Source organism: Podarcis erhardii (genome assembly GCF_964252035.2).
Source record: "Podarcis erhardii genome assembly, chromosome: Z".
NCBI lineage: Eukaryota > Metazoa > Chordata > Lepidosauria > Squamata > Lacertidae > Podarcis > Podarcis erhardii.
The window spans coordinates 49,953,059-49,980,813 of record NC_138504.1 but is presented as its reverse complement, the minus strand read 5'-3'; the positions used below and the strand labels follow the sequence as shown (position 1 = coordinate 49,980,813).

General features: G+C 44.5%; 1 protein-coding gene across 7 annotated transcripts in view; it reads left to right on the top strand.

The window, feature by feature from the left end:
* Positions 1-27,755, top strand: part of STRBP (spermatid perinuclear RNA binding protein) — a 159,226-nt gene that overhangs the window by 69,711 nt on the left and 61,760 nt on the right. For 5 of the 7 annotated variants that reach the window (XM_081847582.1, XM_081847580.1, XM_081847585.1 and 2 more), the window contains 7 exons: positions 418-583; positions 3,331-3,475; positions 15,007-15,101; positions 15,614-15,709; positions 16,995-17,106; positions 20,759-20,856; positions 22,845-22,956. In XM_081847582.1, coding sequence (XP_081703708.1) covers positions 418-583; positions 3,331-3,475; positions 15,007-15,101; positions 15,614-15,709; positions 16,995-17,106; positions 20,759-20,856; positions 22,845-22,956 — 824 coding nt within the window. The remainder of the gene's footprint in view (positions 1-417; positions 584-3,330; positions 3,476-15,006; positions 15,102-15,613; positions 15,710-16,994; positions 17,107-20,758; positions 20,857-22,844; positions 22,957-27,755) is intronic. The other 2 variants (XM_081847581.1, XM_081847584.1) reach the window with 1 other exon arrangement.

The window sequence follows — 27,755 nt, the reverse complement described above, 5'->3', positions numbered from 1 at the left end:
TCTGATAAAAATCCATTATGCCAATTCAGCCCACAAATGATAGCACTGAGATCCTTTGTGTGGCAGTTCAATAGTGTCACCTTGGAGGCTCTCATTGAAGTTTCTTTGTTCAAGGGCGGTTTCCCTAAGGTTAGTTGCAGAGGAAGTTTTTTAAGTGCCTCAAAACTCTTTGTTCTTTTTGCTGCAAGAGATGATTTACACCTCTGGAAAACAAACTCATTACTTACAGGTTTTCTCCTTGTTATTACTCATAGCCCTCTGTCTGTTTCAGGAGTTTGAAATAAGGGTGCAGCAAAATTGTTGCCCTGTGCTAAGGGTGTGAAGCAGAACATATTGTGACATGCACACACATGTTGAGTGTGCAAAATATCACTGTGATTATTGTTCTGGGGAAAATATATCTATTCCTGTCTTCAGGGACCATGGTGGCCGGGTCTTGTGTGGCGTGATGAGGATTGGCTTGGTAGCTAAAGGTCTGCTGATAAAAGACGACATGGACTTGGAGCTGGTTCTTATGTGCAAAGAGAAGCCCACCGAGACCTTACTGTCTCTCGTCAAAGACAACCTCCCCATCCAAATCCAGGTGAGTAAAATTAGGGCTGTCTGTGGCTGTGATGAATGGCTCAGCTAAGCACTGCTCAGTGCTGGTGTTTTTTATTTTAAAAATTGAATGCTGTCCTGGGCAAAGAAGAAACATTAACTGAATTTTACACCATGGAAAACCTGAAACAGTTTAAAGATGAATCGCTTGTTCTCTGCCCTTAAATCTAGGCTATCCTCCAGAGAAGGTGAGCAGAAATGGCAAAAGTGCCTTGCTTTTCTCTGCTTTGTTCCTTCTGACTGTTGCTCAGGGAGATGGCTTGGAAACATCTTTTTTTCTTTTCAGTGTGCCCTTGCTGTGCCGTGATACATGGCCACAGTTCAGGAACCAAAATTCTGTAACCCAAAAGAGTGCTGGCTTTTTACAGGTTTGCAGAAAGCCGAACACTCAGCACGCAATTCTCTTGCAACATCCTTCTCCCCTAAAAACCCAGAAGACTCATTTGTCTTAACCGTGAGATCGCATATTTGAGAATGACCAGGCCAGACCAAACCCAGTGTTCTGTTTTCAACTGTGGGCCAGCAGAAGCTCCCCACAAGGTATGGAAGTGATAAGCATCCTCTGCACATGGGACTCATAGCCATGGATATGCTCATCTTTGGTTATTATTCTTTTTATTATGATTTCTATAATTGGTGCTCCATAATGTGTTCTTACTGCTGTTGGGATCTTTTCATAAAGGATGCTATATAAACTGAATGAATAAAAAATAAATTCTGTGCACCTGCCTAGCCTGCCCCTCTTTTGTCATAGCTGTCAACTTTTCCCTTTTTTAAAGGGAAATTCCCTTATTCCGAATAGGATTCCTCGCAAGAAAAGGGGAAAGTTGACTGCTATGTCTTTTGTATGAGTGTATTATCTGTCCTGCAGTGGTCCCTTTCGGTGGGATGTCTCTTTGAAAGTCCAGATGTGCATCAAAATTATTTGGGTCAAGAAGTTCTGAAAACATCAGTTTCAAGGAAGTCAAGAAACCCAGATATCACAGTAACAAATGTAGACAACACAGATGGGGGGGGGGGGAATGGGTGCCTCTGCCCTGACCTAAAAAAGCCTAAGTACACCAGCTTTGTTTCTCTTCTCTCTCAGAATTGGAGCTGCCCTCTCATTTATCTGTAAAGGTACATCTAATAAATAGTTCTAATGATTATAATGTTATTAAAGAAATAAACTTTTTCTCACTAGGTTGGTAGGCAGCTAAGTAACAACTTTATTTCTTTGGCTATAAGCCATTGCAAAACAGAAAGAACTTTCAGCATTGGGAGCCACAATTTTAGCTCTTAATTTTCCAGCTGCCAGAACAAATAATTTAAAAATTCACACAGAGAAATTAACATAGTTTTCAGAATTTAAAAGTAAAAGTACTATTATTATTATTTTTAAAAAAGTAATCACAGATGTCTCATAAAGCAAATTCTCCAACTCCCCTACTAAACTATGTGTGTCAAGAGAAGTTATTATTATTTAATATATATTGTCCACTTTGTAAGGGGCTCAGTTAGTGGAGAATGAGAATGGATAGGGGTATCTTCCTTCTGGCTTGCCCTTTATAAAAAAGGAAAATACGTGTTAGTTCAGACTGGCCTTTGAACCCCTGGCAGCTCTAATACCTCTACTTTAACTGTTGCTGGGGTTGGATTCACTTTTGGAATAATCCACATAGACACCAACAGGGTGTCCCCATCAACCCTGGGTGCTCAGATAGACCCACTACAAACTTCCCTGAGTTATGCATAAATAATGAGAACTTCCAAGTTCTCAGCCCGACTTAGAGGGAGAAGATTATATTGGCCTTGCCATCTCCAGTGGAAGGAAAATGAGAATATGGGTTGTTTGGTTTTTAAGTGTTGGCTTTCAAATTGTTTCAAAGCAACAGTTTCTAGGAAATTACTATTACTGGCCCCAACAACATCACACATACCATCTCGGGACTATTTAATTGCTCATCGTCTAACATTGTGTATGCCATAAAATGCCAACAGTGTCCTTCAGCTCTCTATATTGGACAAACAGGCCAGACCTTACGCCAAAGAATAAACGGACATAAATCCGACATCAGGAACCACAAGACAGAAAAACCAGTAGGAGAACACTTCAATCTCCCAGGACATTCTATACAAGATCTCAAAGTAGCTGTTCTATTACAAAGGAATTTCAGAAATAGACTGGAAAGAGAAGCTGCTGAATTGCAACTTATCACCAAACTTAAAACTATAGAGAGACCTGGTTTGAACAAAGACATTGGATTCTTATCTCATTATACATGACAAAGCCATTTTTCACCTTCTCACCCCTTGCTTTTTCCTGTTAGACCTATTGCAGTCGTTAAGAGTCGTCAACAGGCTCATCGCAGCTATCTGCCAATCACCCATTCCCACCACCCTTCTGAGTAATACCCCTCCCCACCTTCTCACTATATAGAAAGGTCCGGTGACTTCTGTTTCAGTGTATCTGAAGAAGTGTGCATGCACACGAAAGCTCATACCTAGAACTAACTCAGTTGGTCTTTAAGGTGCTACTGGAAGGAATTTTTTTATTTTGTTTTGACCATGGCAGACCAACACGGCTACCTATCTGTAACAGTTTCTAGGAAGTTAGTCAATACTTTGCCCTCCTGAAAATTTGGATTACAACTCCCATCAGCTCCATCCAGCATAAACACGTCGTTTTCTTTGCTGAGATTGTGATTTCCCACCGCAGTGACTCAACTGAGCAATTCTTAACTCTTTCAGAAACTCACAGAGGAGAAATATCACGTGGAGCATCATGTGGGTGAGGCAGCCATCATCATCCGTAGCACAAAGGAGCTTCCACTAACTCTCAAGGTGACCCTAACCTCCCCTCTAATCCGGGACGAAGCTGAGAAGAAGGACGGAGGTATTGAGAGGAGTTCCCTTGTTTTCCTGATTGTGCTAATAATTTTCCTCCTTATACTGTGCAGGTGAAAAAGGAGTTCTCTCTCCTTGTTGTGCTACCAGCAAACCTCAGTTTACTTGCCAAAAGGATGGTTAGAAGCATCTGATCTCACTAGGGATTCGACAGCCCCGTTCAGAGAAAGTTGTATACAGGAGTACAGTTGCTAACCTTCAGTTAGCTCTGTTAGTTTATGAGATTGTTACTAGGACACTATTTTCAGAACAGACCACCCAAGTCAGCTTTCAATATCATATAAACATCGTTCACTCAGGGCCTTTTCCATGGCTGACCCTAGATGTTAGAATGGACTCCTCTGATAGGTTCATCTTGCCCCCTCTTCTCATCCCTGTGTGAAAATCTCTCTGTTAAGGCAGGTTTTGGTCTAAAATATTATTAATTTTTATTCCTGGGGTGGGGAACCTTTTGGTTCTCCAGATGATGTTGAACTCCCAACCATCCTTGACCATTGGCCATGATGGCTGGGGCTGGTGGGAGTTGGAGCCCGTCTGGAGGGTCACAGCTTACCCACCCGTTTTCTTCCCTCTGAGATACTGCTTTTGCTACTAATACCCAACTCTTACATAATTTTTATTAGTTTTCCAATATACCCCAAATAATAGCCAAATTATAACAATAACAATTAATCCCCAAATTATACAATTATCAAAGTGCCAATCAACTTCCAATTAATACATTTTAGTTCTAGTGACTCCCTGCCTGATGGTTTCGGTGCATTTCACTGCGTCAGTTACAATGCAATTACAATAATCCTTAATCAACTGCTACAGAATTAGTGATTTCCATTTGTGATGTTACAATATATAAATTTATAAAGCTTCACGCGTGGAACTCAAAACTATTATCTTTCTTCTGCCCTGCGTGTGAAAACTGTTATATCGATGGAGATTCCTTCTGTCCATATATGGTGTTGCCTCTTTCACGTCCCAGCTGTTGTTTTCTCCCATCATGGCTTCGGGCGGAACTGAATCTCCAAGTTTCTCAGAGGTCTTATTTCTCCATCCCTTGCTTCGATGTCTCGGAACAGGCAACAGTCTGCTAGAAACCATTCTGTCTCACTAGTAAAACATGTCATAGATCTCTGCCATTTTCCCCTCAACCTAGGAAAAGGTGGGCAGTTTTCAGATGCTCTGAAGATTTACCATATTTTTCCGTGTATAATATTAGGTTTTTTAAAACAAAAAATTAGGTTTAAAATTCGGTCTCATCTTATGCACAGGTAATGCTGAGGGGTGTTTCCTTAATTTGTAGTCCCCCAAAATAGGGGGCATCTTATTCATAGAAAAATAATGTAATACTCCTTTCCAACTCCCAGAATCTCTGCAGGGTTCTTATCACAGCCCCCAAATTCTTTTCCTTTCAGCTGGAGATTTATGGCCCAATTAAACTTTATCTTACATTACATTCTGTCAGTAGAACACACAAATCTCAGTCTCTCTTTCCTTGTCTGTTGTTTTTAAATGGAGGTGAGGGGGATTGCTTTGTCTTTCCAACACAGTCATATTTGAGCTTTCCCTCCCCCTCTTTTCTTCATTTCAAATCACACAGTTTCCATTTTTTTGCTTGGTAATATCAATATTACTCCAACCTCCCTTCCTCACTTGTAAATATATTTTTATTTTATATTCTGGAGTGGGTTGCCAAATCATAAATATATAAAAGAAGCTTAGAATAAACAAATCGAGGGCTTCCCTCCCTACAACAGATTCTCACGCCAAAGAAAATCTTATTTCAATTCAAACTTTTGATCCATGTAGCTGGTATATTTGGCAATATGTTGTTGCAACCCTTATGCCAGTATTTTAAAGCCAGCTAAAAGGAGAACCTCTGTTTCTTAATGGCGGCGTAGGAGGGTTTTCACCAGGCAAAGTGCTTTTGCACTCAGCAGCCCCCGACCTCCCACATTCCATGCCAGAGTGAAAGCCAGGTACTGAGATGAACTGTGAGTGAAGCCCCTTCCCCCCGTCCCTGGCGGGAACTTGCAAGGATGATTTGCCCTCTGTCATCTTTGTTTTTCATTCGTTGATGATCCCCCACTGTTGTGGGGGCTGCCTCCATTAAGACAGGCAGGACCGGAATCCTTCTAACCCAAACTCTTAACATGTTGCCCATGGGAAAATTATTAAGTTTTTGGACAACAAGACTGTGTTCCTGTTCCTGACGTTGAGTATGCTGCAAGCAGGACTTTAAATTTATTTCAGAAACAGACTGCTCTCCTATCCAGATGGAACAGAATCTTTCCATATACATAACTCTTAGCTTTGCAAACATCATTTAGTCTAGACAAATGGTTCCCAAACTTTCTCTGACCACTGCCCCCTTGGTTCCATAAATTCATCCTCAGTGCCTCCTACCCCATAAAAGCAGTATTTGAAAAATTCGTTTGCATGACCCAATGGGGAAGATGATAACAACAAAACCCAAAACTGTAAGAATTAATTGCACATTAATTCAAAATCCAATTTAAAATATTTTAGTTTAATTAAATAATTCAACAAAATGGATGAACAGTGATATCAGCTTTTCAGTTTCTGGTAATCATTTACATATCCCTTGCCCTCCCCAGTAATCCCCCCCCCAAAGCTATACTACCTATTTGGGGAACCACTGGTCTTCGGGAACCACTGTTAAATTGATCAGCTCATATTTCTGGAGTGGGGAAGGGGTGGACAGGACTGGGTTAGACAACCTGGTACCTTCTAGATCAGCGGTTCTCAACCTGTGGGTCCCCAGATGTTGTTGGTCTACAACTCCCATCATCCCTGTGATCTGGCCTTGCTAGCTAGGGGTGATGGGAGTTGTAGTTCAACAACATCTGGGGACCCACAGGTTGAGAAAGGCTGCTCTAGATGTTGTTGAACTCCCTTCAGCCCCAGCCAAGAGTGGCCAGTGGTCAAGGGTGATTGTAGTTCACTGACACCTGGAGGGTCACCAGGTTGCCTACCCCTTGGCTGGGATTTTTGGCCCCCGCCTAGCTCTGTGGCTTTGTGTGTATGTTAAAGGTAGGCAACCACTGTGCTGTGCCTCTGCTGCCTCCTTTCAGAACGAGTGTCAGGTCCTACTTTTATACCTGCTCAGCTTGGACTTTGGCACACCTAGCAAATTCCATTGCTGGCTCCCTTTCAGTTTTGCTATCAGTTAACAACAGATACCAGGTCTGTTTGCTTTTTGATTAAATGCTGTGTTAAATAATCTGAGCCTTAACAGTGGATACTCTGGAGAAGGGGCTTCTCACAAATGCGTTGCCCAACATGGTAGCGATGAAGCTGGTGGGTATTTTTCCTTCTCCAGAAGAGCCCCCTTCTCTGCTAATTATTGATGTGTGTTTACCTTTAAGCCAATAATACCCATGAGCAGGACAGAGTTGAGGTTACTGCTAAAGTGCCATACTTAAACCGCTGCACATAACGTTCTCTGGGTGTCATCTGTCTCCTCGCCGTGTCTTGTCCCATCTCCTGTTACGCACTTGGACTTTGCTATTCAGGCACAAGAAAAGACATGGATGGAGGATGTTTCCTCTGCATTCATAGGAAGCCGGTGATAAAGTTGAGCATGGTGTGCAGGGCTCTTGCCATGTTACCCACCAACCCTACCCCAAGTATCCCCTTACTCAAGAGTAGCCCACATTGAACTCCGTGGGACTTACTTATGAGTAGGCACGCATAGGGTTGTCCCATTCATCCCCACTGGAATAGAATTCCTGCCTCGTGACTCCAGTGCTTTTTATCCTCCCCATAATTTAGCCATTGAGCAATGTCAGACTTTTGACCAACTGGTGCTGCTCTGTCATGAAGGTTGAGGCAACTGGACCCCCACTCCTCCTGGTTGCTCTTTCTCCATTTCTAGACATACCTCATATTCCTCTGTTTCCCCTCTCCCCTCCCTGCCCTCCACCCCACACCGAACCATCATCACTATGAGAAGCGTTGGTCAGTTTTAATTTGTCTCCTTCAGGATGGAATTGGGGACAGGTGTTTGGAGCCCCTGGAAGGAGAAGTGTTTCACGCAGGTGGAATGGTAATAGGGGTGCTTCATGGCCAAATTGGGTGGGTTGGAGATGTAGATGTGTGGAAGTGGGAATTGGGAAGGTAATAGGCTGAATGCCTCACACCAAGCCCTCGCCTTTGCAGGGATTCAGTGGGGAGCAGAAATCCCTGCTTTTTCTCCCCTATAAACACTCTCTGTAGGCAGTGAATTCAGAAGGATTTTGCTTGCTTTTACCTTTGTGAGGCAGGCAGCAAGGTGGCCCAGTTTTGCAAACTACCAGAGGCAATGGTTGACTACCAAGCCTGGCCTAAATTTGTGGGCCCCTGCAACTAATAAACTGCATTAATTTAGCAGGGATAAATAATCGTAATTGTAAGCATTTTATTAGAATCCAGACTTTCCCTCCAGGCATGGATTGAAAGAATCGGGAATTAATACAAGATATGTGAGGAATCACTGAGTTGTTAAGGAGGCATGGAAACAGTGGTAGAGAAACAGATACTCTCTTTTAAATCCCAGTATATTTTTGAGGATAACACTTTTTTCTCAAGGGCAATGTGCTTCACTGATGTACCAAAGCAATCCAATTCTGCTCATTTGAAAAATGACATTCTGTGTGGTGTAGAGAAGTGGATAGGAACCTTCCTCTCTCCTAAACTACAAGCCAGTGGGAGACATCCAATGGATCTGCATGCTGGGAGATTTGAAAAAAACAAAAGGAAGTACTTCTTCCCAAAGCGTATGGTTAGACTCTGAAATTTGCCACAAGATGTAGTGTCGGCCAACTTTACACGGCCTTAAAAGTGGATTAGCCTCATCTGTCACAAATTTGTCAATCAATAGCTACTAGTCATGATGGCCACATTTTACCTGTAGTGTTGAGTAATGTGTACTCTGTAGGTTTCTAAATACCAGTTGTTGAGCAACATGAGGGAAAAGAGATCTGCTGCACACGGATCCTGCCCGTTGACTTCCCATTGGGGCATCTGGTTGGCTTCTGTGAGACCAGGAGGCTGGACTAGGTGGACCTTCGGTCTGACCCAGAAGGGAGTTTCTGATGTTCTTATCTACTCAATACGCATTGGGAATAAAGAACTTAGGTTTGGGGTGGGTTTGGTTTTTTAAAATCATTTTACGCAGTTGCTACCTTGATTTTTCCCAGAGGCAAAAAATCAGCCTCCCACCCACCTTTTCTTAGCTGTTCTTATTTGTGAAAAGAATGGAAGAAAGAGAGGTCAACAGGGCTGAGAGTGGGCAAGGCTTGTGGTTAGTAGAGGGAACGAGAAGGAGAACTAGAGGGATCGTATGCTAGATAAATCATGACCCTTGATATATAGCAGGCACATCCAACTTCCAAAAGGTTGTGATCTACTACCAGTATAAAAAAGCAGCAGTGATCTACCCATTGTTGTTGGAGGGACAAGGAGCATGCACAGGGTGCTGTGTGGAAGGAAGTGGCTAACTGGACACGGGAGGGGGGAGTTTATGGGGGGGAGGAAAGGGAGGCAAAAGTTCTTTCTCTCCCCCCGCCAGCCCTTTCTCTCTCCCCCTAAAGCAGCCCCCCCAAGCCAGCCCTTTCTCCCCCCCCCCGCCCCCATCAAAGGGAGCCGTGCAGCTGACATGGATCCTGATAGCACCTGCCCTCCCTTCTTTCCCCCCACCTTCCCCCCCCCCATTGTCAAAGGGACCCAGTGCTGGAGCCGCTGCTGCAGCTGTGAAGATTGGACCTGGGTGGCAAGCGCAAGGAATGTCACCTGGCCTGGCCTTCCTGATGGCAGCGGAGGGACCCAGCGCCAGGGCTGCTGCTGCTGCAGCTGTGACAGCTAGGCGACATTCCTTGCGCTTGCCGCACGGCCCGGCGTTCCTATAGTTTTGTCGGTCGCTGACCATTTCTTTTTTAGCTGTAATAATTTGGAGTTTTTATATATTTATACCAGAGGCACAGAACTGGGGGCTCTCCAGATGTTGCTAGTCTACAGCTCCCATCATCCCTGACCACTGGCCATATTGGCTGGGGGGGGTTTGTTCCCCATCAACATGTGGAGAGAAAGGGCCACAGGTCTCTCCCCCCCCCATCCCTAATAAATGCATACGCTGCCACTTTGCTCAGTGGGCCCTTAAAAAACTCTTTTTAAATTCTCTTTTGCCCTTTTTTTAAAAATGTGCTGATTCCACCCCTCCTCTTCAAATCCTTCTTTTGAATTATAGAATTCATCTACCCCCTGCAATGAAGGAATCAATTATTCTGTCATGTGTATATATGTTTCTCCTTTCCCAGTAGGTGGAAATATGTTTCATTCTCATTTCTTGGTCCCTTCAGATCTCCCTGCCCTGTCCCACTGGCCCAACTCTGCAAATGAGCTGCCTTTAATTATCCTGCACCAACAGACCTGACACCCAGCTCAGTCTCTGGGTTGAATTTGGAGGGTGGGTGAGCAGAAGGGCGAAGACCTCCCCAAGGAAAGCCTGCAGCTTTTTGACCCAGCCTCCTTTAAAAACTAATAAATCTCTTGGGTTAAGGGAGCATACAAATAACTGAAGGGTTGCAGTTTTAATGGGCCAGGTGGAGGTTAGCAGGAGCACAGGTGGCCCAGCCCAAGGCAGAACAGAGCTTTTCACTCTGGAGGGCAGTTCCCCATGGCTGCATTTCACCCCTGATGTGTTTGCGGCACTGCCCCGTAGTCCTTTCTTCCTTGCTTACATTCCTCTCCCCCCTCCACCCGTGTAATGAAGTAGTTAAAGTCACCCAGTCCTGTCCACCCGAATGTCTTTTTTGCAGATGTTTTGCCTCCCTGACGGTCAGAGCATGAGCTGGCACACCTATTCTAGTGAGGGTCGCCAAAACCAGTCCTGATGCTGTGAGCCACCCCCTTGAAGATTCCACTTTTCTCTCCATCTCTCTGTTCCTCTGCAACACTTAACTCTCACGCATTGGCTGCCTGCGACGTGGGGGACTCGGCCTTGCGGAAACAGAGAGGATAAACTGAGCTTCTCAGAGCCTCGCTGCTTTCCAAGGCTTCCTAACACATTCACCATGGCCTCTTCAATTAATGCTAAATGAGCACTGTGGAAGCCCAGCCCCTGTGGGTGTTGGGTTTTTTGGGATATAGTTATCTTCTTCCGGGTAACTTATTAAGGCAGACAGAATCTGTCTTACTTGAGCAAAGTTCCTCATTTGTGCCGCTCTTAAGGTTGTGCTTGCTTTGCCAGCAGCTTTAATGGTTACCTGGTTGCACGATTTCCCTGCAATGTGGGCCCAGGTGGTCTCTGCATGGTTGGTGGAGCGGCCTTGCAGCCGGTCAGTCTCTCTTGTTGTTTCCCCCCACCCCCGCAATTTATTAAAAGAGATTCTTACTCACCCACTGGTTGCTGTATTGTCCAAAGCATGATCTTGAAGCAGATGTTTCTATTGTCTCCCCCAACTCCCCCCACCAGATGCATGCACAATGTTTTTGTTCTGCATCAGAAAATATCCCAGTTTCAACCATTGGAGAAAAGAAATGGCAAAGCCCCTTCCACTCACTGAACTAAAAGATGTTGGCAAGAGTTGGGGTTGGAGGGGAGAAACAAAACAGCAACTTTTTTAAAAAAATCTCCAAACTGTCCTTTATTGTGCTTGTAAAAACATCCAGCAGCTAATCCCATTTACGACTTTGCAGCTTTTATTGGGAGTGTTGCAATCCTGTTGATGTGCGTAATGCAAAGAACAATGCAAATATCTGCTGCAAAGTTAATATGGGTTGAACCATAACTGTGTGGCGCTTTGTAGCTCCTTTTTGGTCACAGCCAGAGCTGAAAGCTGCAAATCAAGACGGCTTTGGATTTTCTTTGAGGTTTATGCTCTTCTACGCTTGTTAATTTCTTCTGCTAGATTACGGGTTGCATAGGGCTGTGACACGCTGAACCTTCAGGCTTTCCAGACCGCAGTAGATAAAATGATAAACCCAGCTACTTTTTATAAACTAAACTTGGATCCTCTTTCAGCAATAAGAGAGGATGCCTAAATAATTTTATTTCAGGAAATGAAATTTCTTGAATATCTAATGTTCCAGTAAGCCATGTCCATACCATCAATGAGAGAGAACAATTTTAAGCTTTTAAGTCACTCTCTTTATGGCTCCAGAGCAGGGTTCCTCAGAGATACAGTCCTCTGATGACAGCAGCCCCAAGGAGATAGAGCCATGCCTTGGTCTGTAGGAACCAGAGTCCACATCTCCTCCCCACAGTCCTGAAGAAGAGGAGCAGCCTTTGTCATCAGACTCAGGTGTTTCTCTTGCAGGTTGCTCAGAGAGATCAATGGAGCCCTGATGACATACCACCACCACCACCATCATTTCTGTTTATAGACCATTCAACATTTGAAAAATCTCAAAGCAGCTTACAGTAGGTAAATATATAAGCATATGTGCTCAGTAAGCACAGCAAAACCATGTCAAATGATACACATAAGAAAATATGTAAAACAATATCCATAAACATAAACATGAAGCTCAGTGGCTGACCTTGGGTCAGCTACAGCCTCTTAACCTATCTTACAAGGTCACTGTAGTGATTAAAACTGAGGAGGGGGGTTAACTATGTACTCCTTGGAGACAAGCTATTCTGCTTACCTGCTTAAGAAAGCTGGAGTGGCCAGCCAGATGGCGATGTCAGTCGCTAATCTGGCATCCAGAGATCTTCACATGGTCGCAGTTAGACCCATGCCAGGGGCAAAGTGCACCTTGCGCCTGGGAGATTTCTAACACCACATAACATGCACAATACTCCCACAGCTTGAAACTCCAGTACCTAGAAGAAGCCCGTGGCAGCAGAATAAGGCACTAGGCCTTTACCTTGCCAGATACAGAGTTCAAGGTGTGGGGCTCTGCCCCATGAACACCTGGCCCTGGCTATATCAGTCTGCAAGTTGCTCCAGGATGCTGCTGATGTTCTGGCTCAGCTACAGGATCGCTAGTCATGGTCCCTCTCCGTGGTGCTCACACCATGGTCCCTCTCCGTGGTGCTGACCATATACCTTGCCTCACCTGCCTGCCTTCCTGGAAATCTGAGGCTCCTGACTTCCCCCTTACATCAACCATCACCTGTCTCTGACAGTGGGCAGCCCAATGCATCAGGACAGCTTTTGCCCAGATGTTGGAAGACTGTTTTATTGGAGCTCCAAAATACTGCATGTGACTATCAGCACAGCTTGGCCCCTGCCAAAGCATACAAGCATTTCTGCATTGCGTATGTGAAGCTGCTTTGTGCTGTGTTAGCCCAGGTAGCCCAATGCAGGCTGTTCTGGCTAGCCTTCACCCTGGATGGTTCACACAGAACCGTTTAACTGGCAATGGTCAGGATTAAGCCTGAGGCCTTCTGCATGCCAAACAGGTGCTCTCACTGAGCTATGACCCCTCCCCATATATCGGTCTGTTTGGCATGGTACTGGTTACTTCAGGGTCGCTGCTGGGCTCCCAGCTCCTGCCAACCCAGCTAGCGTGTCAGGGATGGTTTGAGCCGTTGACCTGCAGCAACAGGCGGGCCACAGCTTCCCCTCCCTCCTTGCTATAGGACTTTTGAAATCTCTGGGAAGAAACATACTCCACCCCCCAAAAAAAATTATCTGGAAATTTAGCTGGGATCTTGTGCATGTGCTCTGAAGTGTGGTATTGACATGGCCCCTCCCATAACTAATATTTGAGACCCACACAGTCATCTCATATATCTCCTGTGAATGTAAGAAAATTTCTGCTTGATCAGATCAAAGTCCTAATAATAATAATAATAATAATAATAATAATAATAATAATCATCTATTATTTATACCCCACCCATCTGGCTGGGTTTCCCCAGCCACTCTGGGCGGCTTCCAACAAAGTATTAAAATACAGTGGTCTGTTAAACATTAAAAGCTTCCCTAAACAGGGCTGCCTTCAAATGTCTTTTAAAGATAGGATAGCTGCTTATTTCCTTCACATCTGAAGGGAGGGCGTTCCATAGGGTGGGCGCCACCACCGAGAAGGCCCTCTTTTTAATAATATTTTTTATTAATTTTTAGCATACAAATTTTTTTTAAAGACATACCACACAAATTATTATACATATGTCCTTGTTTGGACTTCCTTCAGCATCTCTGATAGCCTTCTGTCTTGATTATTTCCCCTACAATTCTTAACTTAATATTGCCTTTACCTTTTCTAACAAATAATTTCTCCCTTTCCATTTTTACAATATTTCTTAAATTACTCATCACAGAACTTCTTGTAGTCCTACAAGACCACCGAGAAGGCCCTCTGCCTGGTTCCCTGTAGCTTTGCTTCTCACAGGGAGGGAACCGCCAGAAGGCCCTCAGAGCTGGACCTCAGTGTCCGGCAGAATGATGGGGGTGGAGACGCTCCTTCAGGTATACTGGGCCAAGGCCAGTGTTCTGCTTCCCATAGTGGCCAAGTGGATGCCTCTGGGGTGTCCCTACTCATGGGTGTGATTGCAATAACCCCCTCATTCTCATGGTCCCAAGTGGTTCTTATTCAGAGGAATACTGCCTCTGAATCCAGAACTTCCATGCAGCCATTGGGACTGGTTGTCACTAATAACCTTGCCTTCTTCCTCCAGCGAAATTCTCTAATCCCCCTTTAAAGCCATCTGAGCTTTAAGGTGGTGTGGCTTTAAAAAGAGAAGTGAATCCTTGTGGATGTGAATTTCTCTGTGCTGAAAAAATAAAGATGCTGTAGATTGTCCAGTTGCAATTGGCTAAAACATGTTTAATTGCTGCAAAAAAGTATGTTGTTTTTTGCAAAAAAAAAGAGAGTGAAAAGAGCATAAACGTCAATAGTGGTGTTGCTGTCTTGCCAAGTTGTGACTGCATCTGGGTTGCAGCTCTGGCTGAGACATTTGTGCAGTTGCCAAATGCACAGAGTTTCTTGGCTCCTGGGGTTTTAATGGCAATATCTGATCATTGTTAAACATCCCAGACCTCGCTCCCTGTAAATTGGAAGGGGGGCGCTGGGGTGAGAATAATAAAGAATTGATCACTACATTCAGAGAGAGGGGAACTGCCAAAGTCCTTCCCAGGCGCCAGGATGTGCTGAATATTTTGTAAATCTCTTCTGGTTTCATTTTCCATTCGACTCCAAAAGTCTTTAAAAGTAGCAGGAATGGTGCAAAGCGTCACACTTTTTATGGCCTGCCCCCGATGTGTTACATTTTTAAATTAAAAAAATTAATAAGATCCCAGATTCACTGTGGCCAATTGGGAAAAAAATGCCTTCTTTTACACGGACACATATTTACTATTTCAAAAATTGGCTTCGTTTATTTTATGAAATGTCATTTTGCAGTGTTGGGAAAAGAGAATAAAATTTGGGGTGGAATCAAAAGGACTTCTGGGAGCCTTATTAAGTCCCCCACCCCCCTCTTCATGCTGCCAAGTCTTCTGTGTTTTTGTGACAGAAACCCCCTTGGTCAAATGGTGTCTGTCTCTGTTTTTCTTTATATTCCCCTTTTCCCAGTAGACAGTGTTCCGATGAAAGACCCTCCGGACTTACTCGACAGGCAAAAATGCCTTGATGCTTTGGCGTCTCTGCGGCACGCCAAATGGTTCCAGGTTGGGCTTTTCGTTCTTACCTTATTGTAGAAGTTGCTGCTTTCCCCGTTTTCCCCTTTGTCTTTCTTTCTTTCTTTCTTTCTTTCTTTCTTTCTGTTTTGAAACACATCAGAAATGCCGCCTCTGTTATTTTTATTTTTATATTTAGTGTTTTCAGTACCCTTCTCTACTCTACAGCTGAGATATTGCAGATCTGTGAGCCACTTGCTTGTCACATGTGATGGTCTGGAATGGTTACAAAGCGATGTCATAATGCTGCTTTTTTAAAAAAATCTTTCTTCCTTTTCTTATCCTGCCTCCTGTTTAAAAAAGAAAAAAGCAATTCTACCCTCACCCCTTGTTTTGGGTAACTTTTTTTACTGTCATATTCTTGTTATGCATGTTTGTATGTAAAAGAGTGTTCCTTATATCCCTGTACATTAAAAACAAAACACAGAGGCTTGCTTTTTTAAAAAAAAACTGCTTATGCTGGACATTTTTCAAGTGGATTGGAACAATTCCGTTTGTTTTAGGCAAGGGCAAATGGACTAAAGTCCTGTGTGATTGTGCTGCGTATTCTGCGAGATTTGTGCAACAGAGTCCACACTTGGGCGCCGCTGAAAGGATGGGTGAGTACTGGAATGAAATTAAGCCCCACCAGTTGGGAAAGGGTTGTTAAATTGCATGGTGGGGGAAAGAGAGATTACAAGCTCATCATTTCCTTCATTCCAAAGAGTATTGAGGATTTAAAAATAAAATAAAATCATTATTTATTAAAAACATAACGTGTAAAAGGTCACAGATAGTTGAAGGCCAAAGAAAGGTCTGGTTATAGGGGAATGCTTTTGGTTGGCATCTAAAGATATGTAAGGAAGACACCAGGCAAGCCTTCCAAGGGAGAACATTTCTCAGCCACTGCTGAGAAGGCCTATTCTTGTGTTGCTGCTCTCCAGACCTCCCATGGAGGGGTAACTTGAAGAAGGACCTCAGATGATGATTATGGGGTCTGAGTTGGTTCATATAAGGAGAGACAGTCCTTGAGTTATTGTGGTTCCGAGTTGCAAAAGGCTTTATAGGTCAAGACCAGCACTTTGGAATGGGGCTTGGGAACTAATTGGAAGCCAGTGCAGTTGGGCCAGGATTGGCGTTATGAGCTCAAGCCATCTTGCCCTGGTGAGCAGCTTGGCTGCTGGATTCTGCGCCAGCTGAAGCTTCCGAACCATCTTCAAAAGCAGCTCTGCACATTGCAGTAATCTAACTGCATGTCAGAAGAAAGTGCCCTTCACTTGGGCCACTTGCCTTAGTAAACAGAGCTATAACTGCACAGTTCAACATGGATCTTCTGACACCCTTGTGGGAATTGAATTGAATTACTTTTGCCACAGACACAATCCATTTGGGGATTTCTCCTATGAAAAAACCCATTGGAATGGATAGTAGTTGATGTAGCTCCCGTTCATTTAACCAGGGCTTGGGCACGAAGAGCAGTCTGTGGCTCAGGAATGAGGAACCTGTCCCTCTCCAGATGTTGCTAAACTACAGCTCCCATCATCCCTGACTCTTGGCCATGCTGGCCAGAGCTGCTGGAATTTGTAGTCTTACACCCATCTGGAGGGCCACAGATTCCCCATCCTTGCTGTGAGTGATCCCTCTTGTCCCCTTTGTCTGCCCAGGCATTGCACGCATCTACTTCCTTAAACATTCAACCCCACAGTTCATTAATGCACACTTCATGCCACCATTTCCTGGTATGCAAACATTTTAAAGCGTACACCACCTTCCCTTATACACACTTACACTCCCCACCCCTTGATGCAGAATGAAAGTAGAAAACCTAGCACCCAAGTGTCAAACAAACATTGCCTCTTCCCCATGGGTGGTATTCATACTGACAGAGGTCTAACTGTCTTCTAGCCACTGGAGCTCATTTGTGAGAAAGCCATAGGCACGTGCAATAGACCCTTGGGTGCCGGTGAAGCTCTGCGGCGAGTGATGGAGTGTTTGGCATCAGGGATCCTGCTACCTGGTAAGAGCTGCCACAGGCACCCCCTGAGGTGCTGGGTGGTACATGCCTGGGCACACATCTCTTCAACTTGTCCTGTTTCTTATTTGTGTGCCAGCCTCAGTCCTAGTCCTGTGAGTTTTTAAAGTAGTATTTCCCCAAGCAAGTGAATGAATTGAATGTTGTTTTAACACTCTTGGAAGGAAGAAACATGCACCACTGAAAGTCTCTTAATAATGCAGTGGTTTTATTGGGCAATCTGTACCATTTTGCAGTCTTTGTTCTGTTTTGAAATAGGTGGCTCTTGAACACAGAGGGGCTCTTTCGCTTACATTACGATAGGTTTTGAAATGCCTTGGTTCATTTGGACATTATTTTCTCCTTGTGGGGAGAGCCGGCTTTAGGCTTGCTTCTTCCCTTCTCTCTACATTGAGAAGAGTGTAGTGGAACTAAGGGAGCTTCCTTATATCTGGTCAGACTCTTTGTCTGTCTACTCCAGTGGTGTCCGCTCTGGCTGGCAGCAGAGAGGAGAGTCTTCCCCATGGTCTGGTGCCTGGTCTTTTGAACTGGATCTGCTAGGAATTGCACCTAAGTCCTTCTGCAGTGGAAGCAGATTCTCTTACCACTGACCTAGAGTCCTCCCTCTCCCCCAAGGTCTGCTCCTGATCGCTCACTGTGAGAAAAGATACTTGGGTAAAGGCTTCGATGTAGACTTTCCTTGCTTTCCATCCATCCTTCCCATTGGTATCCCTGTTTCATTTTTCTTTTTAAATGTTTATTAAGGGTTTTTTAATTACAGTATAAATAAGCAAGCAAAAATATTACATATATAACATATTTTCTTATCTCCTTTGGACTTCCTCACATCTCCCGCTCCTGCGTTCCAAGTTGTAAAAATTAAACCAGCAATTTATCATCTTATCTCCATCCTTACTATCTAATTTTCCAATGTTATATCTCAAATTTTAGATACATTTATTTCACTCCTTAAAAAATTAAACTTAGCCTAATAATTATCTAAAAATTTGTTTTTTCTTAAATTTGACTTATCTTCATAATTCACTTTGTCTGTTTTAATGGTGCCAAGTTGTTTATAATCAAGCATCCTGCTTAACATTCATACAATTTACAATATTTTTGCAAGTAAATCTTGAATTTTTTCCAGTCTTCTTCTACCGTCTCCTCTCCCAGGTCTCGGATTCTGCCAGTCATCTCGGCCAGTTCCATGTAGTCTATCAGTTGCATCTGCCATTCTTCCAGTGTGGGTAAATCTTGGGTTTTCCAATGCTTAGCTACAAGTATCCTTGCTGCTGTTGTTGCATACATAAAAAATGTTCGGTCCTTCTTTAGCACCCCTTGGCCGACAATACCCAAAAGGAAGGCCTCTGGTTTCTTAGGGAAGGTATACTTAAATACCTTTTTCAGCTCATTATATATCATTTCCCAGAAAGCCTTCACTCTAGGACAAGTCCACCAAAGGTGAAAGAACGTTCCTTCATTTCCCTTACATTTCCAACATTTGTTATCAGACAAGTGGTATATTTTTGCAAGTTTGACTGGGGTCATGTACCATCTATATATCATTTTCATTACATTTTCTTTCAAAGCATTACATGCAGTGAAATTCAGCCCAGTAGTCCACAACCTTTCCCAGTCCTCAAACATAATATTATACCCAATGTCCTGTGCCCACTTTATCATAGCCGATTTAACCGTTTCATCTTGTGTGTTCCATTTTAACAGCAAGTTATACATTCTTGAAAGTACCTTAATCTTAGGCTCTAGCAATTCCGTTTCTAACTTTGATTTTTCCACCTGGAATCCTAACTTTTTATCAAGTTTGAAGACTTCTTTAATCTGAGCGTAATGTAACCAATCTCGGACTTTGTCTTTCATTTTCTCCTGACTCTGCAATTTCCAATTGTCCCCATCTTTTTCTAATATTTCCCAATACTTTGGCCATTTGGCCTCCATATTGAGCCTTTTCCGGGCCTTAGCTTCCAATGGTGAAAGCCACCTTGGAGTTTTATTTTCCAGTAAGTCTTTGTATTTTGTCCAGACATTAAACACTGCTTTTCTGACAATATGGTTCTTGAAATTCTTATTAATCTTAACCTTGTCATACCATAAATATGCATGCCAGCCAAACGCATTGTCAAAACCTTCCAAATCTAATACATCAGTGTCCTCAAGAAGCAGCCAGTCTTTCAACCAGCAGAAAGCTGCTGATTCATAATACAGCCTTAAGTCTGGCAGGGCAAAGCCCCCTCTTTCTTTCGCATCAGTTAGTATCTTAAACTTAATTCTGGGCTTTTTGCCCTGCCAGACAAATTTGGAAATGTCTCTCTGCCACTTCCGGAAGCACTCTGTTTTGTCCACAATCTGTAATGTTTGAAACAAAAACAGCATTTTTGGCAATACATTCATCTTTACAGCAGCGATTCGGCCTAACAAGGAAAGTTTCAGTCTTGTCCAACTTTCTAAGTCTCTCTTAATTTCTGACCAGCATTTCTCATAATTATCCTTAAATAGATTTTTTGCTGTTATGTTTACCCCTAGGTATTTTACTTTTTTAACCACGTTTAACTCTGTCTCTTCCTGAAACCGTTCTGACTCTGTAACTGTCAAATTTTTCCCCAGTACCTTAGTTTTCTGCTTGTTTAATTTAAATCCCGCCACCCGACCAAACTCTTGAATCAGTTGTAATACTTTTTTCGTACTAGATTCTGGCTTCTGTAGAGTCAAAACTAGGTAATCTGCAAACGCTTTAAGTTTATATTGTTTCGCTCCGACCTGCATTGGTATCCCTGTTTCCTGCCCCACTAAGCAGTCACAAGGACTCACATTCTTCAAGTACCGTATTTTTCGCTGTATAGGATGCACTTTTTCCTCTCCAAAAATTAAGGGGAAATGTGTGTGCGTCCTATGAAGCGAATGCAGGCTCCTTGGCTTCAGGGATAGCCGCCTGAAGCCTTTGGAGCGCAGCGGGAACTCGTGCTGCGCTCCAAAGGCTTTGGGTTCCTTTCGCTGAAGCCAGGAGAGCAAGACTCTCCTGGCTTCAGCAGAGAGGGAGAGCTGCGCACCGCCCCTTCTGCCAAGCGGGAGGAGAAATGGAAGGGGCTCCGTTTCTCCAGCCGCTTCACTGAAGGGGCGCTGAGCAGAGAGCGGGAGAAGTTTTTCCCCCTGTTCCCCCCCTCCTATGGTCCGGTGCATCTTATGGTCCGGCGTGTCCTATAGAGCAAAAAATACGGTAATCATGGTCAAATCCCACAAAACACAGCAGAAGCTGGCTTAAAAGCATCAGCTTAAAGACATGGCAGAATGAACAGTCCTAGAATAATAGAGAAATTAGGCCCTTATAATTTTCATTTGGAGAAACCCCACCTCCACCCAGGTGCTTTTGGGTGGTCATTCGCCCTGCCCCTATTCTGCTGAAACTACCTGGTTTCCTTAATAATTTTGTCCTCACAGCAGCTCAGAAAAGAAGGAAGCACAGGGCTACGATGGGTCGCCAGGGTTGCTGAACTACAGGGCCCATCCCTGACCACTGGCCCTGCTGGCTGAGGCTGCGGAGAGTTGCAGCCACAACAGCACCTGGAAGGGGCCAAGCATCCCCAATCCCTGGCCCTAAAGTCCTTGGTGCTGATCTGAGCTGTCCTGCTTTCTTGCCCCACAGGTGGGCCCGGTGTGCATGATCCATGTGAGCGGGAGCCAACGGATGCCTTGTCCAATCTGACTGTTCAACAGAGAGAAGCCATTACCCACAGTGCCCAGGTAAAATGTGCCAGATGCCTGGGTGGGAGAGGATCCTGGGCCACCTTTTGTTCATCTCCTGTAGCCACAAGTGTCTGGAAAACTAGTCTCGCCATATTTTGAGCTGTTTCTGCTGCTTTTCCCATCGCGTTACTATACATCCGGGTTTCCCCTGACATTTTGCCAATTCAGCAAAATTCACCCCGGTGCCATCTTTACACCACAAAACCAGGACATGTCAGGAATTTTCCTGACGTATGGCAAGCCTAGGAAAACCCTTAGTGCAGAGCTTTCATTTGGGTCAAAAACAAAATAAGCACATAGGCTTCCTGACCAACGTTCTATGAATACAAAAAACAACAACCAAGGTAGCCTGTGACATTAACGTTGGCTATGGAAAACATCTGCAGCCTGCACATTGTATATGGTAATTGTATCCTAACTGAGTACAGTGGTGCCTCGCAAGACGAAAAGAATCCGTTCCGCGATTCTCTTCGTCTAGCAGTTTTTTCGTCTTGCGAAGCAAGCCCATTGACGGATTAGCGCTATTAGCGGCTTTTAGCGGATAAGCAGATAAGCGGCTTAGCGGCTTAGAAAAAGGGGGGAAAGGGGGGGAATCGGAAAAACTCGCAAGACATTTTCGTCTTGCAAAGCAAGCCCATAGGAAATTCGTTTTGCGAAGCGCCTCCAAAACGGAAAACCCTTTCGTCTAGCGGGTTTTCCGTCTTGCGAGGCATTCGTCTTGCGGGGCACCACTGTAATACCACCTTGAGTGAGGAGATGTAGTACCAATTGGCTACTATGGCTGCAATACAGTGGTACCTCTGGTTGCAAATGGGATCCGTTCTGGAGGCCCGTTTGCAACATGAAAAGAGCGCAGCCCGCAATGGCACGTCTGCGCATGCGCGGGTTGCAGTTCACCACTTCTGCACATGCATGTGATATCGTTTTGCACTTCTTTGCATGCGCGAGCGGCAAAACCCGGAAGTAACCCTTTCTTGTACTTCCGGGTTGCTATGGGACATAATCTGAAAGAACATAACATGAAGCAAACGTAACATGAGGTATGACTGTACTTGTTTTAGAAAGCCAGCATTTTAAGTTGTATGTTTTATGTATGGGTAATATGTGTATTCAAGCTGGACTCTTCCTCCCTCTCCCTCCCTCTGGGCTTTGGAAGCAGGGGGTGAGCACAGATGGCTCCCTCTTCCAGAGAAGTTGATAAACATGGCCTTGTAGGCTGTGAACCTTGAATCTTTCTCTGAGAGTTTCTGGGTGGTTAATGGATTTTGGGAAAACTGAACTGCGGGGAAATCTGTGTTATTAGGCAGATTATCTGTTGGGCAGGGGGATTAGTTTATGATGACTGTATCTTGAGATGACTGTGTGAGTACTTGAAGGTGAATTTCATTTATTCAGAGCAGGATCTGTTAGGAAGTCAACTGGATTAATTAAAAATGAACTGGTTTGGGGTGGGGTGCAAATTGACCGATGGTGGAGTGGTTTGGGTGTGAAATTAGTGGGCTTTTCCGTCTGTGGAGTTTTAATACTAAACCTGAATGCCTTCCTATAAATTGGAACTGGCATTTTTCGATTTCCTACATCCTTCAGCATTAGGTCCTAGGGCAGATTCCAGCAATTTAAAATACAACATTAAAATCAGCTTTAAAATAATTGCAGGCACAAAAATAGAGTTCTAAAATATGTAGCTCTCAAGTGTCATAAAACTGGCTTCCTTGCAGGAGTCAGGGAATGGGGAGGAAGAACAGATTGCTTTTTCCTACAGAGCTCAAGAGTCTTCTCCCATAAGAAAAAACTGGGTTGGCACCTGTCTTACCTGCAGTGCAGGTGTTGCTTGCTGATGGGGGTGGGGCTTTCTCTCTCCTCATGTTCTTTTCTCATGCCTCTGTTACCTGGGTGGTTGGCATCAGCCTGTGGGGCAGAGCGTAGCCTGTTTAGGAGAAGCTTGTGGAGCAATGGGGCTTGAAAATAACCTTTCTTTCTTGCAGCATGCCTTGAGACAGTCAGCTTTTGGGCAGATCTACAAGGTGCTGGAAATGGATCCTCTCCCTTCCAATAAGTCGTTCCAGAAATATTCCTGGTCAGGATCCGACAAAGAAGGTAGCTGGAGAGGGAATCTCCCTGTCAGTTGAGGAGGCTTCGTATCTGGTTTTGCTGTCTTTTTTTTTAGGAGGGTGGGAACTGAGAGGGTGGTAGCCCTGAGTCTTTGGCTCAAGCATCCCTGAGCAGCATTTCCCCCTTTAACTTTCAGAAACAGCATGAAGTATGTCTTATCTTCCACCCTGAGAATTTGTGTTTATGGGGCAGCTAACAAATGCAAATGATTAGCAGCCTTTTACCCAGCATTACTCAGGAATTCTAAGAAATTGGGGGGTGGGGTGGGGGAGAACTACCACCAGGGCAGTTTTGAAATCAGTTGCTAAAATCAGTGCAGCTGTGAAAAGTTCATCCTTCCCCCTCAATTCGAAACAGCATCCAAATCACAGAATCATAGAATTGTAGAGTTGAAAGGGACGCTCAAAGATCATCTAGTCCATGGGTAGGCAAACTAAGGCCCGGGGGCCGAATCCGGCCCAATCGCCTTCTAAATCTGGCCCACAGACGGTCCGGCAACCAGCCTGTTTTTACATGAGTATAATGTGTGCTTTTATTTAAAATGCATCTCTGGGTTATTTGTGGGGCATAGGAATTCATTCATTACTATTTTTCGAAAATACAGTCCGGCCCCCAAGGGACAGTGGACCGGCCCCCTGCTGAAAAAGTTTGCTTGCCCATGATCTAGTCTAATCCCCTGTGATGCAGGAATCTCAGCTAAAGCATCCATGACAGATGCTGTTTACCAAAACCTCCACCTTAAGACTCATCATTCAAAATTTGGTTCGGCTATGTTATGCAGTGTTCAAATGCATAGTGAACAAACAGTTTTCCAGTGGGGGGGGTGGGGGTGGGAGAGAGAGAGAGAGAGAATATGAATATTTCTGAATGGATTTGGGGGACCAAATACATAGTTGCTTCATTTTAGTCTGTTCCGAATTTGGAAAAGTAATGTGTTTTGTGTTTTCATAGAATCCTATAGTTAGAGGATTCCTTGTAGGCCAGCTAAACTTACATTCCCAACCCCACTTGATGCAGGAAATCTAGATTCTGCTTGAAGATCTCCAGGGAAGTGGGAGACCGCTACCCTTCTGAGAACCAGTGGCTAGGATATTGGACTGGGAGTCCACGAAAGCCACCAAGCTTGCTAATTGGTGTCAGAGCAGTCATTGCTTTCCGCCTTGCCTACCTCAGAGGGCGGTTGTGAAGTTAAAAGTGTGTAGGAGGGGAACCACCCTGAGGTGCTTGTAAGATAAATACCTGTCTTTCTCTATGAATAACTCCGTGTGATTCATAACCTGCTTTGAAAGGGGGATGAAGCAGAATAAAGATTAATAATTGCAAGGAATCCTGAGTTTCCCTCCTAACCTGCTGCTCAGGTTCTTCTCAGCTGCTCAGGCTTTCTCTCTTAATAGACATCCTAGTTGCGCAACTCAGAATTCAAACTCCTTGCAAGGTGCAGATTTTTTGTTGTTGTTATTTAGTCATGTTCGCCTCTTTGTGACCCCATGGACCAGAGCATGCCAGGCACTCCTGTCCTCCACTGCCACCTGCAGTTTGGTCAAACTCATGCTGGTAGCTTCGAGAACACTGTCCCACCATCTCGTCCTCTGTCGTCCCCTTCTCCTTGTGCCCTCCATCTTTCCCAACGTCAGGATCTTTTCCAGGGAGTCTTCTCTTCTCATGAGGTGACCAAAGTATTGGAGCCTCAGCTTCAGGATCTGTCCTTCCAGTGAGCACTCGGGGCTGATTTCCTTCAGAATGGAGAGGTTTGCTCTTCTTGCAGTCCATGGGACTCTCAAGAGTCTCCTCCAGCACCATAATTCAAAAGCATCCATTCTTCGGCGATCAGCCTTCTTTATGGTCCAGCTCTCACTTCCATGCATCACTAGTGGGAAAACCAGAGCTTGAACTATACGGACCTTTGATTTGTTAGCCTTCCCCATTGCCTCCCGTTTGCAATGTGGGAATAGCAGGCAATGCTTGGGTGGTTTACCAGACAACCACACACACTGGTCTGTTTGTTCATTTATTAAGGTTCTCACACCCAGCTGGCATAAATCTAATTGATGCCTTGGCAGAGCCAGCCATGCTCCAGGGGGCTGTTTAGATACAGGTGTCTTGTGGGGGATCCTTGCTGCAGGAGCTGGGTAGCCTGTCCCTGGGCTTCAGTTGCCAGCTGCAACTCTCCACAGACCCCATTTTCCCTGGCTGCATGTGGGACTTCCAAGCAATTAAACTGTTGCCTCTTTTGGTACCCACTGCTGTCAAAAGCATAATGGCTTCTTGGCACTTTAGTGATGGCTTAGGCAGCCCCAGCCATTTATTTTTAAAGTGAGAACATTGATCCTGTGACACCCTCTATTACGGGCGAGTTTATTGCTATTAAGGCAAATGATGGATGCCGATAGATAGGCCCCTTGTTCTCCGTTCCCTCCCCTTCCAGCCAACCTGATGGATGCTGAAGCCGGGATGCTTATAGCAGAGTTATTAGCCTGCAGCATCCAAGATAGACTTGCAGGAGAGACTCTCAGACTGGAGGTGGCTTATCAGTCCCTTCAGGGTAAGGAGAGAGGGAGGGAGCAAGACGCTCTGTTCCCAGGTGACTTGTGGCTGTGGAAATCCAGTGCTTATTTATACCCACGCAGGATGTGCCAGTGAACCTCATTAATATTTGGCCTAGGGCAAATGTGCTGTCTCTTTAGCATCCCTGCCCCAGCCCTGTTCATTCTCTTGCAGTTTGTTGGTCCTGTATGGCATTGTACTTTGCCATCTTCTCTTGGACCTTGACTGATCTGTCAGCAAGGCTTGTGCATGGAAACAGTCCAGGGAGACTGGGAGGCATCTTTCAGGGATATGCATTCTGCACTGTATATCCTGCATCAAGCACAATACAGGTGAAACTCGAAAAATTAGAATATCGTGGAAAAGTTCATTTATTTCAGTAATTCAACTTAAAAGGAGAAACTCATATATGAGATCGACTCGTGACATGCACAGCGAGATATGTCAAGCCTTGGTTTGTTATCATTGCGATGATCACGGCATACAGCTGATGAAAACCCCAAATTAACAATCTCAGAAAATTAGAATATTCAAGGAAATCAGCAAAACAAGGATTGCAAATCGAGCAAGATTGGACCTCTGAGAAGTAGAAGCAGATCTCACTTTGCATGGCATGAGTCGATCTCATATGTGAGTTTCACCTTTTAAGTTGAATTACTGAAATCAAGGAACTTTTCCACGATAATCTAATTTTTCGAGTTTCACCTGTAGTTGGTCTCTAGGGACCTTTCCAGTGCTAACATTCTTCCAGCTGTTTGTGTTTCTTAAGGCCTCGTTCCTTTCTTGCGGGAAGGGGAGCCAAAAGCACCTGACAACAAAATGCAGTGGAACCCCACTGTTTGACAGCGGAACGGACTCCCTCAAAGGTGGTGGACTCTCCTTCCTAGGAGGTCTTTAAGCAAAGGTTGGGTGGCCCTCTGTCCTGGATGCTGTAGCTGAGATTCCTGCATTGCAGGGGGTTGGACTAGATGACCCTTGGGGTCCCTTCCAGCTCTACAATTCATTGATTCTGTGAATTAACACACAGTATCAGAATGTTATTCAGTAATCAAAAAAACCCCCGGAATACATATTAAAACACAGAACAAATCCATGTCAAGACAGTTCCAATGACCTGGCAGTAAATCAGTTAAATTCCCACCGGTAATAAGATCCATCTCTGTTAACAGTAAGAATCCCATTAACACATTTTTTTTTTAAGTTACAAAACAAAGTAAATGTTTTCTGCCCACCTCTTCCCATCTAGGACCCTGAGTTAGGTAAGAAACACCTAAATTTGTAATCCGGTAAAACTAGTAACTGACCATTAGAATACAGCTGGTAGGAAGTTTTGTCTAGGCAACAGCTGATGGCACCAGCGACCCGTATCCAGATGGCATCCCTGGACACGTTTTCCTACTTTTCCTCCAGCAAAGTTATTGCCTCATTGAATTAATTTATCCCTAAGTCCCTCGTAATTGAACTGCATTTTGCAGGTTCACCTCCTTTCCAATGAGGGTGCTGGCTTTCCCTGGCAGAAAACTAGGCAGCTTACAAAGCAACTTTATCCTTGCAGCAATCTGCTGCCCTTATTCATTATTTGTTTAAAATTACTAAGCTACCTGGCCCTACGTCACACACCATCAATCCACCTATAGCCCAATGCAGTCCTCCAGACCCGACTGCATGGCCCTTGGCACTCTCTCCAGGCTACATTTCACTAGTACAGAATAATACCCTCCCTGTGTGTGTTTCCTGACTGTGAATGTGACTGTGGGCTCTGAAAATGCCTTTTTGCTTGCCTGGATGGAGGATGGAGAGGTGTGTGAGAGAGCATGTGTAGAAACCAGCCCTCTGTACAAAGGTAAACATATTTGTGCTCTACCTACTGGTGCCTCTTCCCCTTCCCACCACCAGTGTGTGGCCCTCTGAAGGTTGCCAGAAAGGAATGTGGCCCTTGGGTTGAAAAAGATTCTGCTTTCTTTGTAATCGAGTGGCAGCTCTCTGAGGCTGTTCTAGGCCTTTGGCCCAGCTCTGCTGTGGTCCTCACCTCCTCCACAAGCCAGCTTGTTCTTCCTTTAGAAAGCTTCATATCTATCTTTCTTCACTTTCCACATCGCCTTCCTGTTGGTTTCTTGTTTCCTTGCATTTTTGGAGCGTTAAGGGTTTTCTTTAATGCTCTTTAGCTTGCTGAGTTCTGGGTAAAGCTGTCTCTGTAGCACAGAGCTGGGGACAGGTGACTGCCTTGCCTCTGCTCAAAG